This window comes from Mobula hypostoma, chromosome 7 (assembly GCF_963921235.1).
Source record: "Mobula hypostoma chromosome 7, sMobHyp1.1, whole genome shotgun sequence".
Lineage (NCBI taxonomy): Eukaryota > Metazoa > Chordata > Chondrichthyes > Myliobatiformes > Myliobatidae > Mobula > Mobula hypostoma.
This window is the reverse complement of record NC_086103.1, coordinates 104899517-104918006: the sequence shown is the minus strand read 5'-3', so window position 1 is coordinate 104918006 and position 18490 is coordinate 104899517. Positions and strand designations below refer to the sequence as shown.

Genomic DNA, 18490 nt, shown 5'->3' with positions numbered 1-18490 from the left:
CCTCTCTAAAAGTTGCCTTTTAGATTTTTTCTCCCATCTCCTCCAATGAGTGCAAAGAGCCCATGGAATTTTATTGTCAAAAGAACTGAGCCTACCAAACCTGTCCTACTCCCAAATTCCCTTTTTTCAATATTTCCTCATCCCCGTAATGCCCTCTGCAAACTTGTTCTGCACATCTCTAACCCTTCACTGTATTGCAATGGACTACTGACCATCCAATTTCCCTTCCTATCTCCTTTTGTCAGGTGACACTGCTAATGGGTCTTATAGTTAGGTATTATGCCATTATCATTCACCTCCTCAAAATGCCAAACCATGCTCTCCATTCCTGTAAACTATTCCCCTGCCTCTAATATTCCTTTCTTCTCCAATCTTCCTATGCATGTTATCATCTCCCAAATGCACACACAACTTCATAAAAATTCTGAGTTTGAAACTTTCCAGACCTCTTCACAGCACCACAGTGTTGATTAGAATCACTAATGGCATCTCAGTAATGTACCTCCCTTTGTCTTCCCTAACTATCTTACTGTCATTGACATAGTCACCTCACCTTCCTCTTCTCACAAGTCACCGCTGCCATTTGGTATTCACTTAGTTCATTCTTGGCTGTTAAACAATAGAGAGTGAACATTCAGCAATGGCTTCTCCTCATATCCACAGCTTTGCTTCCAGTATCCTTGACATCCTCCTACTTCTCATTTCTGTGCTGCCTCTGAGTCACATCGTCCAGAACTCTGTCATTTTCCACGAGTGGTGGAGACAACTAGCTTTAACTCACCACCTAATTTGAGCCCCATCAGATTTTCATAAAATAAAAGACTGCCCAGCATACTGAATAAAAAAAATAAATATAGGGCAGACGAAAGTCACCATTTTGTGGTTATTTTCTACACCACAATTTCTCTCCTAAACTGTTCTCTATACTGGTCATCTGTTTCTCCTGTGTGATAGATATGAGTTCCCATCTCCATATTTCTGTTATCACAAAGGCTTTCTAGTTGTGCCTCCTTAACAATGCCTGATTCACACCAGCCTCATCTCCTGTGCTGCTTAACCCTCAGAACGTGTCTTTGTTAACTGTAGACTTGACTTTCCCAACACACTCCTGGCTGGCCTGCCTCATTCTGCTCTGCAAAAGCCAGAAGTCATCCAAGACTGCTGTGTATATCCCTAGCTGCACAGTTCTGTTGACCCATAACTTTCCTGCCTGCTTAAATCACAGTAGTCTATGAAATTCTCATCCTTGCTTTTGAACACACTTATGGTCTTGTCCCCTATTTTTTCTGTAATCTCTTTTGTTCTGTAACCTCCCAGCATATTTCTAGCCCTCTGATTTTGGCCATCATCATTTCCAGTTTTAATTGTTCTGCCATTGGCAATTTTGCCTTCAACACCAGCAGTACCATTTGAAATTCTCTCCTTAAACCTCTCCCCCCACTCCTTTTCCAAGACCCCCTAAGACCTGGTTCTTTGATCTGACTTTGGGATTTCTGTCTTCTTTGTTTGTGTTCTGTTTTTATTTAGTAACTGTCTCAGCACTATATTTTGTTCTTCAATGTTCTCATTAGACACATTGAGATATTCTTGTGACCTTTAAGGTTGTATACATTTCTAAGTTGTTCAGGTTCTTGTTAATGACATATATATTGATTCATAAGGAATTATACCAATCTATCTTTGTCTGAAATCATTTTTATATTCAAGTGTGTCTTGATTTGCTATCCAATTGCTATAAGTCAAACTTCAAGGAAGGAAATCTGATATGTGTCAATCTGTCATTCAGTGCAGTAGCAGGGGGCAGGATTTTAATGAAGCCAGGCAAAACAGAACTTTTGGCACATTGGCCTTCATAAATTAAAGTACTGATTGCAGAATGTGATGTTGAAGATGCATAAGACATTGGGTAAGGCCAAATTTGGAGTATTGTGTGCAGTTCAGGTCATTCACCTACAGAAAAGATATCAATAAGATTGACAGAGTACAGAGAAAATTAAAAGGATGTTGCTGGAACCTGAGTACCTGAGTTTAGGGAAATATTGAACAGGTTAAGACTTTATTCCCTGGAGCTTCGGAGAATGAGGGGTGATTTCACAGAGGTATGCAAAATTATCAAGGTATAGATAGCATTAATTAGCCAGAGAAAGTGGCTCACTTGAGGACTGGGAGAAATTCAGAGTTCAGCAGAGGAGGACAAAGGGCTTAATTAGGAAGGGGAAAAAAGATTATGAGAGAAAACTGGCAGAGAACATAAAAACGGACTGTAAAAGCTTTTATAGATATGTAAAAAAGAAAAGACTGATAAAGACAAATGTAGGTCCCCTGCAAACAGAAACAGGTGAATTGATTATGGGGAGCAAGGACATGGCAGACCAATTGAATAATTACTTTGGTTCTGTCTTCACTAAGGAGGACATAAATAATCTTCCAGAAATAGTAAGGGACAGAGGGTCCAGTGAGATGGAGGAACTGAGCGAAATACATGTTAGTAGGGAAGTGGTGTTAGGTAAATTGAAGGGATTGAAGGCAGATAAATCCCCAGGGCCAGATGGTCTGCATCCCAGAGTGCTTAAGGAAGTAGCCCAAGAAATAGTGGATGCATTAGTGATAATTTTTCAAAACTCGTTAGATTCTGGACTAGTTCCTGAGGATTGGAGGGTGGCTAATGTAACCCCACTTTTTAAAAAAGGAGGGAGAGAGAAACCGGGGAATTATAGGCCGGTTAGCCTAACGTCGGTGGTGGGGAAACTGCTGGAGTCAGTTATCAAGGATGTGATAACAGCACATTTGGAAAGCGGTGAAATGATCGGACAAAGTCAGCATGGATTTGTGAAAGGAAAATCATGTCTGACGAATCTCATAGAATTTTTTGAGGATGTAACTAGTAGAGTGGATAGGGGAGAACCAGTGGATGTGGTATATTTGGATTTTCAAAAGGCTTTTGACAAGGTCCCACATAGGAGATTAGTGTGCAAACTTAAAGCACACGGTATTGGGGGTAAGGTATTGGTGTGGGTGGAGAATTGGTTAGCAGACAGGAAGCAAAGAGTGGGAATAAACGGGACCTTTTCAGAATGGCAGGCGGTGACTAGTGGGGTACCGCAAGGCTCAGTGCTGGGACCCCAGTTGTTTACAATATATATTAATGACTTGGATGAGGGAATTAAATGCAGCATCTCCAAGTTTGCGGATGACACGAAGCTGGGTGGCAGTGTTAGCAGTGAGGAGGATGCTAAGAGGATGCAGGGTGACTTGGATAGGTTGGGTGAGTGGGCAAACTCATGGCAGATGCAATTTAATGTGGATAAATGTGAAGTTATCCACTTTGGTGGCAAAAATAGGAAAACAGATTATTATCTGAATGGTGGCCGATTAGGAAAAGGGGAGGTGCAACGAGACCTGGGTGTCATTATACACCAGTCATTGAAAGTGGGCATGCAGGTACAGCAGCGGGTGAAAAAGGCGAACGGTATGCTGGCATTTATAGCGAGAGGATTCGAGTACAGGAGCAGGGAGGTACTACTGCAGTTGTACAAGGCCTTGGTGAGACCACACCTGGAGTATTGTGTGCAGTTTTGGTCCCCTAATCTGAGGAAAGACATCTTTGCCATAGAGGGAGTACAAAGAAGGTTCACCAGATTGATTCCTGGGATGGCAGGTCTTTCATATGAAGAAAGACTGGATGAACTGGGCTTGTACTCGTTGGAATTTAGAAGATTGAGGGGGGATCTGATTGAAACGTATAAGATCCTAAAGGGATTGGACAGGCTAGATGCGGGAAGATTGTTCCCGATGTTGGGGAGGTCTAGAACGAGGGGTCACAGTTTGAGGATAGAGGGGAAGCCTTTTAGGACCGAGGTTAGGAAAAACTTCTTCACACAGAGAGTGGTGAATCTGTGGAATTCTCTGCCACAGCAAACTGTTGAGGCCAGTTCATTAGCTATGTTTAAAAGGAAGTTAGATATGGCCCTTGTGGCTACAGGGGTCAGGGGGTATGGAGGGAAGGCTGGGTTCTGAGTTGGATGATCAGCCATGATCATAATAAATGGCGGTGCAGGCTCGAAGGGCCGAATGGCCTACTCCTGCACCTATTTTCTATGTTTCTATGTTTCTATGTTTCTTAATACAAGCATGCTTTTCTACTGAGGTTGGATGAGACTAGAACTAAAAGTCATAGGTTAAAGATGAAAGGTGAAATACTTAAGGGAAGCCTAAGTGTGAACTTTTCAGTCTGAGGATGTTGAGAGTGTGGAACAAGCTGCCTGCAGAGGTAGTGGATGTTGATTGCAACTTTTAGGAGAAGTTTGGATAGGTATATGAATGGGAGGGGTACGGAGAGCTATGATGCAGGACAGGTCGACAGAACTAGCAGAGTAACAGTTCAGTATGGACCAGGGGTGCAGTGCTAGCCGGAGTGCACCGGACACATCTTTAAGAAAAAAAGCCAAAACAAACAAGCAAATTCATTAGGTGCCACCCGACACGTAAATGTCGGCCTAGATCAGAGGTGATTGCCGATTTCACTTGCTCTACGCGATGTTCACTCCTCTTTCCAGGGCACTGGAGCCTTTAGCTGTTCCATTGTTTGGTCAATTTTAATGCCAGCCCAGACAGGCTGAAAAGACAGGGCTGTCAGAATCGAGGTGACATGTTGAATCTACACAAACTTCTAATAAGGTATAGGTGCTGCCGTGCTCCCTTTGTAATGACGGTTACGTGCTGGTCCCAGGACAGATCCTCTGACACTTTTCAGAGAGAGAAACGTTGATACTTAATGCTGAAGAATTTAAAGTTATTGACCCTCTCCACCTCAGTTCCTCTAATGAAGACTGACTTCTGGGTGACACCTAATGAATTAGCTTGTTTACTTTGGCGTTTTTTCTTAAAGATGTGCCGGGTGCGCTCCAGATAGCACTGCACCCCTGGTATAGACTAGATGGGCCAAATAGCCTATTTCTGCACTGCTGTGCTCTATCACTGTATGGTTTGATGCCTGTCCCTCTTGGCTCCAAACATCCAGTTTCTAAGATGCTTCTGGCTTCTATTCTTCCAGTGCCCTTTGGGCAGAACAGGTTTTGTATTCTGCTTCTTGCAAGTTGCATTAGGCTCCTACAGCCCAGCACCGGGTTACTTTTCCATAACATTTCAGTCCCCTTTGGGTGAAAATGCTGGTTGCCTAATTTGAGATCCACACAGTCGAACCATGGACAAACAGAGAACTGACGATCTAAATTTCACCTCCAACGTTCCTTCACTGGGACAGGGGACGAGTGATAATTGTCTTTGTGTTACTTTATGTAAAACAGTTACATTCCCTGACTATTTGGGAATCAATGCTTTTGTAAGTAATACCTTTATTAATGTAGTTTAAGCCACATTCCAATGAGCTAAATATATCAGGGCTAAGAAAGAAAGAATTTGCATTAACATGGTGTGTTATAATCTCAGGTGATTTAATATCATTGATGTGTTTTTTCTAAGCTGTGGTGTGGGAAATGGAGTACACAGCAATCTCCCAAAGCAGCAAAGTGGTGATGCTCTGATAATCTTCTGGTGTGGTATTATACCAGGGAGATATGAGTCGCAACACAAGGAAGAGCCCCCCTCATCCTTCTTCACATAATGTTTGCATCCACCTGAAAGAATGATAGCTTTACATGTCCTCGGTGCAGCTTGAATTGAGTGCACAGGTCTCTGGAGCGGGCCTTCAACCACAGGCTCTGGCTCGGGGACTGAAGGCTGCTCTTAAACTAGGGCTACTTGTTCCTTGAATAGCTCAGAACAAAACTGCAAATTGTTTCACTTTTTCCTTCTTCCCAGTAACATGAAAAGCTACAGACATGCATATAGATTATTAACTGCAGGTAATTTCTGTTGAACAGGGAATCACAGGAATTCGCTTTGCTGGAGGAGAGAAGTGCTACATCAAAGCGCAAGCTAAAGCACATCTGCCGGATATCGAGAGTCTGAAAACAGAAGCAGTTTCATTTGAGCTTGTAGGTGTTAAGTGGATTTGAATTTCTAATGATTTTAGATCTGCAAGACCCAGGTAACAAACTCTTTAAAAGGAGAAAGTGAATCTAATAATTCTATTTAGAGCTGTGGTTTGCAGCATCTTTCAACTGAATGTATGCATAAATTGCAGACCTCTTGATTTCCCTAGACCTCCTCGCCATGTCAGTCAGTCAAAGATACAGACTGCTGCAGGGTAAGATGTTCCCCAAGAGTGTGACATTCAGATTTGTAAGGGACGCTGGCCTAGTTGCTCAGATTTTATGAATTTCATACGCTGACATTGTTGAGAAAAAATATCTGATGTCTGCTGGCTGACAATCCATAAGAAAGGTACGAAATGAAAAACACAGAGATGTGTGCACAATGCACAACCGAACTAAACTAAATAGGTTAATGCCTGATAACATAGCAGGCAAGATGAATAATGGTTTATAAAGTAGGTTCAACTCAGGAATCCTTCATTTTAATCATGTAGTTTTTAAAATCAGAACAATTTGCATATGACAGGGTAGCAGTAACTCCATTGTAAATGAGCAGCTGCTGTACATTATACCTTCCCCCTTGTCTATTATTAGTAGCCAGAGCCCACCTGGACTAATTAATAGGATTACTGATATGCAAATTACATTCAGTTGAGACAGAAAGAGGTGGCACCTTAAATAATGTCTGTGGCAGGTTGGAAAATTGAAATAATGAGGATTCTATACATGTACTAATCTAGAGAAAGTGATGCTTAATTAGACTTTAATTTTTGACCAGTCACCTAACACCTTTCAGTCGAAGATTTCATAAAATATATAATTGCAATTTGAGGGACTATGTTCAATTAAGATTTTAATTGAAAAAATGAATGTGATTTTTATTAAATTGACAGGTTGTTAAGAAAGATAGTGAGAATTCTTGGTCTAAGGGCTCAGAAAACATTTTTGACCAGGATAGTGGGTTTACATCTGATAATCTGTATATAGTCTCACATACAGTAAGTATATGTGTTTGCTATGAGCACCGTATGCTGCCAGTAGGAACACATTTAGTGCATTTACAAGTAGGAGAACTGGTCCCTGATGAGTTTGAATCTTCAGATGTAAGTTGCTTCAGTCTGCCTTAAAATGGTTAGATTAAGTAACAAACTCTAGTTGGAAAGGTGTCAGTGGACTGAAACAGGGCCGCTGTTTATATTGGACCATATAGGGACAAGTCAATTGTTAAAAGGCCTGCAAGAAATTTGTAACAATCGTCTGTCAATCTGAAGGAACATGACCGAAGGCGACATGACTTCCACAACAAAAACACAAACTGTGTTCAATAGACAGATAAATAAAGCAACAAACAAGTGAATAGGAATAGGAACAGCATCAGAAGTAGGGCAGGACGTCCACATCTACTCCACCTTGAATTTATCAAAGCTGAAGATATGGATCGGAAAACTGACTTTGCTAAGGGTCCCTCTTTAGTTATAAATTTAACAACACATTGGCCAACTGATAAACTAGGAGGTGAAACTATACAGATGTTGAATCTGAATTTAAAATCATGCACCAGTAGACATTTATCACATATAGCAGATATCAGAGATTGCTGACATAAGAAAGTCTTATGGCTGGAAATGGCAGGACTGAGGAACAGCACAGAGGTACTGACCATGACTACACAACAACAGGCACTGAGCACAAGAGCAGTAGAAGCAGGAGTCTGTCATACCAGACAAGAGCCAAGGTGTAGACTGTGCAAGGAATCTGCTGAAACCATCCAGCACATAGCAGCAAGGTGCAAGATGCAGGCAGGGACAGCATAGACTGAACAGCACAACCGGGCTGCAGGAACACTAGCGCTGAGTATGGATTGGACAGTCCCAAGTTCAAATGGGAGGTACCCGAGAAGGTAGTGGAGAATGACAGAACTAAGATCCTTTGGGAGTCCAAATACAGATTGATAAGCAGGTATTGGCCAACAAACCAGACGTATTAATATTGACCAAGGAACAGAAGAAAGCAATAGTAATGGATGTGGCAATCCCAAATGACAGTAACATCAAGAAGAAAGAATATAAGAAGCTGGAGAATTACCGGGGCTTGAAAGAGCAGATAGAAATGATGTGGAAGGTTAAAGCCAGGGTGATCACAGTAGTGATAGGAGCACTTGAAGCTAGGACACCTAGACTGGGAGAGTGCCACCAGCAAATTCCGGGAACAACATCTGAGATCTCGGTCTAGAAGAGTGCACACTACTAGGAACAGCAAGGATACTGCGCTGAACACAAACAAGAGAAAATCTGCAGGTACTGGAAATCCAAGCAACAAACACAAAATACTGGAGGAGCCCAGGCAGCATCTATGGAAAAGAGAACAGTGGACGTTTCAGGCTGAGACCCTTCAGCAGGACTGAGCCCTCAAGTTTCCAGGCCGCTGGCAGAGGACTCGAGATTGAGGGAAAAATACACACATACACCACCCGGTAAGGGGTGAGAGGGAAAAAAATATATATATGATAAATGTTTATTGCTCAACATTCCCCCCCCCCGCCCCATTGCTGCATGATTTAAAATATATAAATCACAAAGCTGACGTCAAAGATTTATAAATAAGATCTTTCCCTTTTCTGCAGATAGATATTGATAGGGAGCTTTAAGTCAGACTGAGGACTCAAGAGAAAAGTCATTTTTGGTAGCTAACAAATATGCAAGTTCCATTGCTCAAAATGCTTCAGAGAAAGCAAAGAAATTTTACATTTGGTCACAAACTAACAAGGTCAAGAAGTATGAAGGTTTAAAACATTCCACTTTAACCTTAATAATCTAGCCAATAAGTACACTTTCATATCATAGACTAATACTGTGGGCTCCCATTATTTTAGCAAACCCACTTCCAACAGAGCAATGCATCAATAACTCAAGGAGAAATAGAATGATAATTTCAAACTCATCGGTACTGCAAAATATAATTGTTGGTAGAAGAGTAGCTAAATATGGATTTCAGTATGTTGGTCATCTGGAATCGTAGAACATCTGTAGGATATATTGCCATCCTCATGGCATATATAATAAGAGACTGAGAAGATAAAGCAAAAGAAAGCAATTTGACCAACATGCATTCTATACTTGGCCAATATAGGAGAACCGTTTGAAAATTATGGACACTTCATGGACACTTTATGGACAGCCATCTCATTAGCACTTGCAAAAAGCACAAGAACCACTTCAGAACATGTGGGAGTAATGTAATGAAATCACACAATATTTATGAGGCATAACAAGCACATTTTAACAAGGTTGCTTCTGGGAGTGACAATGAATGTATGCAATGGGCACTTAGACATAACTTGTAACTAGTGAAATTCAAAAACACTTCTTACTTTATTTGAGAGTAAGGAAATATATTTCTTCATTTTCTTACATTTGATCTATAAGTGACTGTACAAGCAAGACAAGTAGACATCTGAAACTATGTCAGTACAAGATATCCCTTCATTAAAATAGATTGTGAAGAAATTTTCAGAAACCTTGCATTTTGATCCTCCCATCTTCTTTTATGGAACCTGCACAGCCTTTTTACTGAACAATACTCTTGAACACAATGCCTGTCTGAGTAATCCAGGAGCACAGATGTGCATTCACCTTAAAAGCCTTATTCATTGTGTTTTAGTCAATTGGTTCATATAACTGAAAATCCTGTAAATATTCAATAGATTATGCAGCATCTGTAGAGGGAGAAACAAAGAGTTATTATTTTGGACCAATGGTCATTTACCAGAACTAGGAAACCAAAGATGTTTCAAACTCCAGAAAAAGGCAGAGTAAGCATCAGAACTGGGACCTCTGGTGTTAAGGATAAAGAATCAATACATAATATGGGCAAAGAAATGCTAAATGAGTTTAATCCAGACAAGTGTAAGGTGTTGCACTTTGGGAGGTCAATTATATGAAAAATGTTGATAGCAATGCCCTTGGAAGTATAGAAGGGATCTTGGGGTACAAGTCCATAGCTCCCAGAAAGTGTCAGCACAAGCAGATAGGGAGGCAAAGAGGAAGTGCAGCATACCTGCCTTTATCGGTCAAGGCAATGAGTATAAATGTTAGCAAGCCACACTGCAGAGGTATAGAACTTTGGTATGGCTACATTTGGAGTATTGTGTGCAGTTCTGGTCCACAGACCATGTCTAGACAGATGGGATTAGTGTAAATTAACATCATGGTCACCATACACTTCAGGGCCAAAGGGCTGTTCCTGTTTTCTATGTTCTTAAACATTACCATCTAAGTAAGTCTACTTATTACATCTTATATGTGGTATATAAGCCCACAATTAAAAGAGGGATTATTAGAGCTAGAGATTTAGCTTTGTTTCCCAGTTTTATCTCTCATGTTGACTGGTGCTGACATTATGTTTCAGAGCACCAACTATTCTCACTCAAGTTAGTCAATGAAGAGTCCTTTATTTGTAACTATATCTTGAGTGAATGATACTTTCTTCAAAAGGCTTGACTACCCCTGGCCACCAGGAAACGGAAAATATTTTTAAAAGGTATAGATCTGAGAACTACATTTGCATTGAAGAAAATTTGTAAGTAAATGGCTCCACAGAGCTTAATCACAGAGATGTTAAGGAACTGATGAATCAAGAGAAGTGCTGAAGAGATCTTTTGTGCATGAAAATTAGACAAAAACAATGATGAGAAGCCTTCTGGGGTGTATTTGGGAGACACAAGCCAGGAGTAATCTATTAAAGACACCATTTTAGCAGCAGACTAGAACAGTAGAACTTTCCAGGAGATATAAATTGAGATTTTTATAAGTGTTTCATGTCAATAATAGCGACAAAATGCATTGTGAACCAGAAATACAGGATTGCACTTCCATATAAATACATTTATATTAACATGCCAGGTTAAAAAGGAGCAAAGACGAGCCAAAAATGTGTGCTTCTTTTTAGGTTTTGAATTCTAGTTGCTTGATATTTAGGCAAACGTGAATGTGAAATTTTAGTCACTGAAGGAGTTGAACAGGCTGGCGGAGTATGCTGTCAATCATCACATCTCTACTTTCCAATTCAGAGAGTCCAAAGTCAATTTGCAGAGTATCCAAATGTACGTTCCTCTTTGAAATAGAAAGAAAAGGACTCCGAGGAAAGTCAGAAGCTTCATGACGTTTATCTGGAACTTCTTACCACCAGGGTACTGACCTCAGGTTTAGCAGTTTTCACTTTTCTTTTGAAGTACCTAAAAGTTTAGTCCTGCTGGTAATGCTGTTTTGTATGACAAGTGAATTTGCACAAAGTCAGTGTTGCTGTCAACTTTTTCATGTTGTGTTTTCAGAGAACAAACAGCAAAGAGCCGCCCAGATTCACAGCAGAAGGAACTCAAGAAAGATTTTATATGAATGAGGACACAGTGATGTAGAAAGTTGATGTAGCATATATTCCCTATCTGTTGCAGGACCCAATTAAAATGTAAATAAGATCATTATTTGTGATTGGCATAAACAGAAATACAAAATGAGCAGTAGGTAGTTCCGCCGCAGATGGTGTGTGCTTTCTCCTGAAGGAAACTGGGCACATGGCAATCTCATACTGGCCCATACAATCCCTTCGTCATTGCCACTGCAACTTGCACTGTAAGTGTTAATCTTGCTTCAGGAAACGTATGAAACCACTGCAAGGACAGTCCTGAATAGGCATAAATTAAGAGTCCTGTCTTTATCTAGGCCTATGTCATGACATTCATCAAACTTAAACCTCTCATCTTGTAGCAATGGATCAAGATGTATTCACTGTTGCAGCTAAGGGGTTTTCTTTAAGGGTACCACTCTATCTTGTTTGACCCAGGTGCCACCCTTAATGTTGCAATATGCTTTTGTATCCTGTTGCCATCCTGCTTCTGACCCACTATTGAAGGAAAAGCTGTCTTAAAACAGCCATTCTAGTTGATGCAGATAATCTTTACTTGAAGAGTTCCCATTATATTGAATGATCATGCTTTTAAATCCATGCTTCTTGCACAACTTTTGAAATAATTGTTTTTGCTATGTTTATTGTGTCTCTCACAATGAAAGAAGATACAAAATATGCACTTGATGTTTATTATTTGTGGTAATAATTTATCCTGTCTCTGTTTCTAAGAGACCATATTTTTTTCTTTCTTTCTTATTAGTTATAGAAGTTCTGCACTGCTCTAAAGATTTAGGTCTTGTTGGCTGATGATCTCTTTTACAGGGTAGAGTTATGACAGTCTCTACAATTATTTTTAATACCCTGACCTATGCCCATGACACAGAGAAAGACAAAAATGCCCCCTCCCATCCCCACAGTGCTTCTGCCCGTTATGGAAAAGCATGGTCATGTTCTGGGAGATGTCAGAAATGCAGTAACTGATTTCCATTATTTTTTGATAAGAGGCACAAACCAACTGACCACCGAGAAGAGGAGTAACACTTTCTCTTCGCCTGCACAATGTGGACAGGTGACCAAATCAGTGCAAGAACGAGCCCCGTGCAGTCAGATTGTCAGTGGATTGGTTGATGAGATCTTCCTAATGTTGCTGGTCAGCAATAAACACATCAGCCCCACTTTCCACGTATCAGTGCACAGAAAACTGGACAGTAACAGTGCTTGTTTGGAAGAATCTGGATGCTTAAAATTAAGGCTATAGTAATATTGATAGATGCTGGCAATGCCACGTGGCTGTTAAAACTTGTCTGAGGGATACATATGAGGACTGTCATAGCTGTCACTGCTTCCCTGTTGAACCTTATCCTATAGGGACTGATCTGCAGATAATGACACCTGGAATAGTTATCAGATGGGTAGAAGAGAAATGCAACAGTATAAAACTAATCCTGTTCTACTTAACATCTCGGAAACCCCTTCCCATTATTATTGTACTGTATGAACAAAGTTTCTTGATTTTTGAGCACTGAATAAATTACCCATTTTAAGTAAAGCTCAGCATCCTGAAACTCAAATATTCATTTGGCTTATCATTAGAAATACGCCAATAACTGAGGGTTAAAAATATGGTCTACCTTCTGTTTACTTGGCTTACACCCCAATACATTCAACCAGCACTTGGGTATGAAGTTGTTTTCCATCAACTATCGTCTGGAGGAAATAGTTTGTATTGCTTGACAGAAAAAGACCTAAAAATAGTGTAAAATGTATTCTAGAACCCATTCTGTTTGGAACAGTTAACAGACATCCCACCCTGCAAAAACTCATTTCAGGGAGGTAGCACCATCAATTTGCAGGAGACTTCCGGGAGAGGTGGCATGTCTGCAATAGAGTAGCTCCTTAGCAGCTAGCCAGCTAGTTTAAATAACGTTAGCTATGCTAATGAACGAATGACACCTGTTACACTCACCTCAACATGTCTTTTACAGTCTTAACCCACCATGGGCAATAGAAAAGTCACTGTTGCAAACAGTTCAGCGAGCAACACTGTCATTATTTTGACCCCTGTTAAGCAGGGGTACACTTTAGTGTAGTCTGGGGTGACGTATGTTTTATATTTTTTTGGAACACTCTGCCATGGTGCTCTCTTGCTCGCACTGTCTCTCTTTCTCTCTTTCGCTCTCTCTCTCTCTCTCTCGTGGTCGCTTGCGCGCTCTCAAGCGCTCTTGTTTGCTTTCTCGCTCGCTTGCTCGCTCACTCTCTCTCGCTCTCTCTCGCTCGCTCGCTTGCCTTCGCTCTCGCTCGCGCGTGCTCTCTCTCATGGTCGCTCTCGCGCTCTCTCTTGCTTTTCTCTCACTCACTCTCAAAAAAATTGATTTCCATGATATTGTATATAATTTGCGGGCATCAGGGAGCCACTATTAATATGCGGGAGACTCCCGGAACTTCCGGGAGAGGTGGGATGTCTGAGTTAACAAAGAGTCAGAAGGAATATTGTATCTAGCTGTCACAAAGATATTTTTTGAATTTCATTTCAGAATGCTGGTGAGTACCAGGGAAACTTTGATAGGAGGTGGGGATAAGGACCAAAACAATTACTGACAGTCACCACCTATTTTTTAAAGCCTAGGGTGAAAGCCTACCATAAAGATACCACTATTAGCCAGGAAATAAGCAAATTTGTTCTAACCACAGGACTATCTAAAGGGAAAAGTGATGGATGCTTTTCGTAAACTGAAACCTGCTTTATCTGAATGTAGTTCCATCCAGAGAATTTATAAGCAGTCCCACTGAGACATATTGAAATGAGCCTCAAGTCTTTTCAAAATTGCATTTAACTGCTGATTCATCTCAAGAATTTTTTTTAGAAATGACGATGCTAATAACCCTTAACTCTGATGTTATATCCTGCTTTCAGATGGTTGATCTGATGTAACATAACAGAGTTGTATCAAATAATCAACTCTGGTCAGAGTATCAAAAACATCCAATAAGAAACACGGAGAATTTCCAGAGTTGGTATCTGGGTCTACGTTTTGGATCTTAGTGGATGAGTTTAAGCCAGCAAAGACCCATGACCACTGAAAATAATCTGCAGTATATTTGCCATTTATTTTATAGTTGTAGCACCAGACCCAAACAGGACTGTGCAGGCAAGGGTCTGTACAACACTGGTTAGGAAATTATAGATGGAGAATGTGAAATCAAAACAGAAAATTTGAGAAGCACTCAGCAAGTCTGGCAGCATCTTCAGATAAAGAATTGAATTTTCTTCCTTGAATTCCTTTTTTAGTCTCAGAGCATTCAGTTGGCAGTTTGAGTGGTGGTATGCTCCTCCTGCAAGTTGTGGAAGGTCTGGGAGACTTCCAGTGTCGCTGAGGACTTCACCCACGAGATGTCCAGCTGCAGCTGCAGACTGACCACGTGCAGGAGTTGGAGCTGGACACACTATGAATCATCTGAGATGCCGAGAGGTTTTTAGATGTGTGTTTCAGCGAGATGGGCACACCTATGGTAGAGGCAGAAAGTAGTTGGGTGATCGCCAGGAAAGGAAAGGGAGCAGCGAGATAGTGCAAGATCACCCCGTGGCCATTGCCCTCAAAAATAAGTACACTATTTTGTATTCTGTTAGGGAGGATGAGCATTCAAAAGAAAGGCAGCAGTAGGCAGGTCTGTGGCACCAGAACTGGCTCTGAGACCTCAGTAGAGAAGATGAAGGTAGAAAGGTCTTGATAGAGGACTCAATAGTTGGGGGGGGGGCAGAAAGGAAGTAAGACTCTGGAATGATATGTCGCTTCCTTGATGCCAAGGTCAAGGATTTCATGGACCAGCTACAGAACATTCTCAAAGGGGAGCATGAGCTACCAAAAATCATTGTGCAGGTCGACGCAAATGGCACAGGGAGGGAAAGGGGTGAAGGCCCATGGTCTTAAAAGAGGGAGTTTGGGAAAAAGTTAAAAGCAACTGTTTTAGGGTAGCAATCTCTGCATTACTTCCAGTGCCACCATGTGCTAGTGAGAGTAACAGGAGGATATGGTAAATGAATGTCTGGCTGGAAAACTGATGAGTGTGTGAAGTCCTGTTTTGGACCTTCGGCTTCTCTTGTGGGAGATATAACCTCTACAAGAAACAGACTCTTTACTGATATCTTTGCTACACCTACTAACTCTCACAGCTACCTCAAACATACCTTTACCTCCTCTGGCACTTGTAAAAATGACACTTCCTTTTCTCAGTCCCTCCATCTCTGCCACATCTGTTCCTAGGATGAGGCTTCCCAGAACATTAGAGATGTCCCCCTTCTTCAAAGAACAGAGGTTTCCCTTCCTCCACTATTAATGTTGGCCTCAACCTTATCTCTTCCATCTTCCAGACATCTGCCCTCACTCCATCTTCCAGTCGCCTTAACAGGGATAGAGTTCCTCATGCCCGTACCTACCACCCTATGAGCCTCTGGATCCAGCACACCATTCTCTGCAACTTTCACCATCTTCACTGGGATCTTACCTTGCCCCCAGTCTCTGCTTTTTGCAGGGACTGGCCCCTCCGTGATTCCTTTGTTCATTTGCCCCTCCCCATGGATCTCCCTCCTGACACTTAACCCTGAAGCAATAGAAAACTACATCTGTCCATTCAACTCCAATCAGGGCCCCAAACAGTCCTTCACAGTGAGGCAGCACTTCAGCTGTGAGACTGTCAGGGTCACCTGCAGCATCCAGTGCCTCCTCTGTGCCTCATCGGTAAGCCCCAACATAGATTTGGAAAATATTTTGTCAAGCACCTTCGCTCCATCCAAAACAAGCAGGATCTCCCAGTGGCCAACCAATGGTCAATGGTCAGTTCCCATTCTCATTCTGACTTGTCAGTCCATGGCCTCCTTTACTGCCAAGATGAGGCTATTCTCAGGTTGGAGGAGCAACATCTCATATTCTGTCTGGGTGACCTCCAACCTGACAGCTTTTCTCTAATTTCCAGTAATTTCTTCCCCTGCCCTTCCTCTCTTCTTCCATTTCCCATTCTGGCTCCCGTCTCCCCTCTTCTTCTTACTTGCTTATCACTTCTCTTCTGGTGTCTATCCTTCTTCCCTTTCTCCTATGGTCCACTCTCCTCTCCTATCAGATTCCTTCTTCTTCAGCCCTTTATCTTGTCCACATATCACCTCTCAGCGTCTCGCTTCACACCCCCCTCCACTCATCTACTTTCCTCCTCACTTGGGTTCACCTATCACCTTCTAGCTTGTACTCCTTCCCCTCCCCCATCTTAATTTGACATTTTCACCCATTCTTTCCCGCTCTGATGAAGGGTCTCAGCCCAAAAAGTCAACTGTTCATTCCTTCCCACAGATGCTGCCTCGCTTGCTGAGGCCCTCCGGCATTATGCGTGTTACACTGGATTTCCAGCATCTGCAGAATCTCTTGTATTTTGTTGTGGACCAGATGGCCCAAAGGGCCTGATTTCAAGTAGTGTGACTCTACGATTCTATTTGAATCAAAGTTAATGTTTCTGAAGCATTTCAATCTGAATTGTTGGCTCTGTTTTGGTCTCCACAGATGCTGAATGACCTGTTGTGTGCTTGCAGCACCTGCTGTTTTTAAGTTTTCATTTAGCAGAGAATATAAAATCATTTATCATTGGCTGTCAGATTTTTGTACTGGACATGACATCATACAAAAACAATTATTTTTCATTGTACATATTAGAAACATAGAAACATAGAAAATAGGTGCAGGAGTAGGCCATTCGGCCCTTCGAGCCTGCTCCGCCATTTATTATGATCATGGCTGATCATCCAACTCAGAACCCCGCCCCAGCCTTCCCTCCATACCCCTGATCCCCGTAGCCACAAGGGCCATATCTAACTCCCTCTTAAATATAGCCAATGAACTGGCCTCAACTGTTTCCTGTGGCAGAGAATTCCACAGATTCACCACTCTCTGTGTGAAGAAGTTTTTCCTAATCTCAGTCCTAAAAGGCTTCCCCCTTGTCCTCAAACTGTGACCCCTCGTTCTGGACTTCCCCAACATCGGGAACAATCTTCCTGCATCTAGCCTGTCCAATCCCTTTAGGATTTTATACGTTTCAATCAGATCCCCCCTCAATCTTCTAAATTCCAACGAGTATAAGCCTAGTCGATCCAGTCTTTCTTCATATGAAAGTCCTGCCATCCCAGGAATCAATCTGGTGAACCTTCTTTGTACTCCCTCTATGGCAAGGATGTCTTTCCTCAGATTAGGGGACCAAAACTGCACACAATACTCCAGGTGTGGTCTCACCAAGGCCGTGTACAACTGCATAGTACCTCCCTGCTCCTGTACTCGAATCCTCTCGCTATAAATGCCAGCATACCATTCGCCTTTTTCACCGCCTGCTGTACCTGCATGCCCACTTTCAATGACTGGTGTATAATGACACCCAGGTCTCGTTGCACTTCCCCTTTTCCTAATCGGCCACCATTCAGATAATAATCTGTTTTCCTATTTTTGCCACCAAAGTGGATAACTTCACATTTATCCACATTAAATTGCATCTGCCATGAGTTTGCCCACTCACCCAACCTATCCAAGTCAGCCTGCATCCTCTTAGCATCCTCCTCACAGCTAACACTGCCGCCCAGCTTCGTGTCATCTGCAAACTTGGAGATGCTGCATTTAATTCCCTCATCCAAGTCATTAATATATATTGTAAACAACTGGGGTCCCAGCACTGAGCCTTGCGGTACCCCACTAGTCACTGCCTGCCATTCTGAAAAGGTCCCGTTTATTCCCACTCTTTGCTTCCTGTCTGCTAACCGATTCTCTATCCACATCAATACTTTACCCCCAATACCGTGTGCTTTAAGTTTGCACACTAATCTCCTGTGTGGGACCTTGTCAAAAGCCTTTTGAAAATCCAAATATACCACATCCATTGGTTCTCCCCTATCCACTCTACTAGTTACATCCTCAAAAAACTCTATGAGATTCGTCAGACATGATTTTCCTTTCACAAATCCATGCTGACTTTGTCTGATGATTTCACCGCTTTCCAAATGTGCTGTTATCACATCTTTGATAACTGACTCCAGCAGTTTCCCCACCACCGACGTGAGGCTAACC

At 41.9% G+C, this 18490-nt stretch overlaps 1 protein-coding gene across 1 annotated transcript in view; it reads left to right on the top strand.

Annotated features, from left to right (window-relative positions):
- Window positions 1-18490, top strand: part of cnmd (chondromodulin) — an 83258-nt gene that overhangs the window by 19360 nt on the left and 45408 nt on the right. The window contains exon 4 of the mRNA XM_063052810.1: window positions 5883-5996. Coding sequence (XP_062908880.1) covers window positions 5883-5996 — 114 coding nt within the window. The remainder of the gene's footprint in view (window positions 1-5882; window positions 5997-18490) is intronic.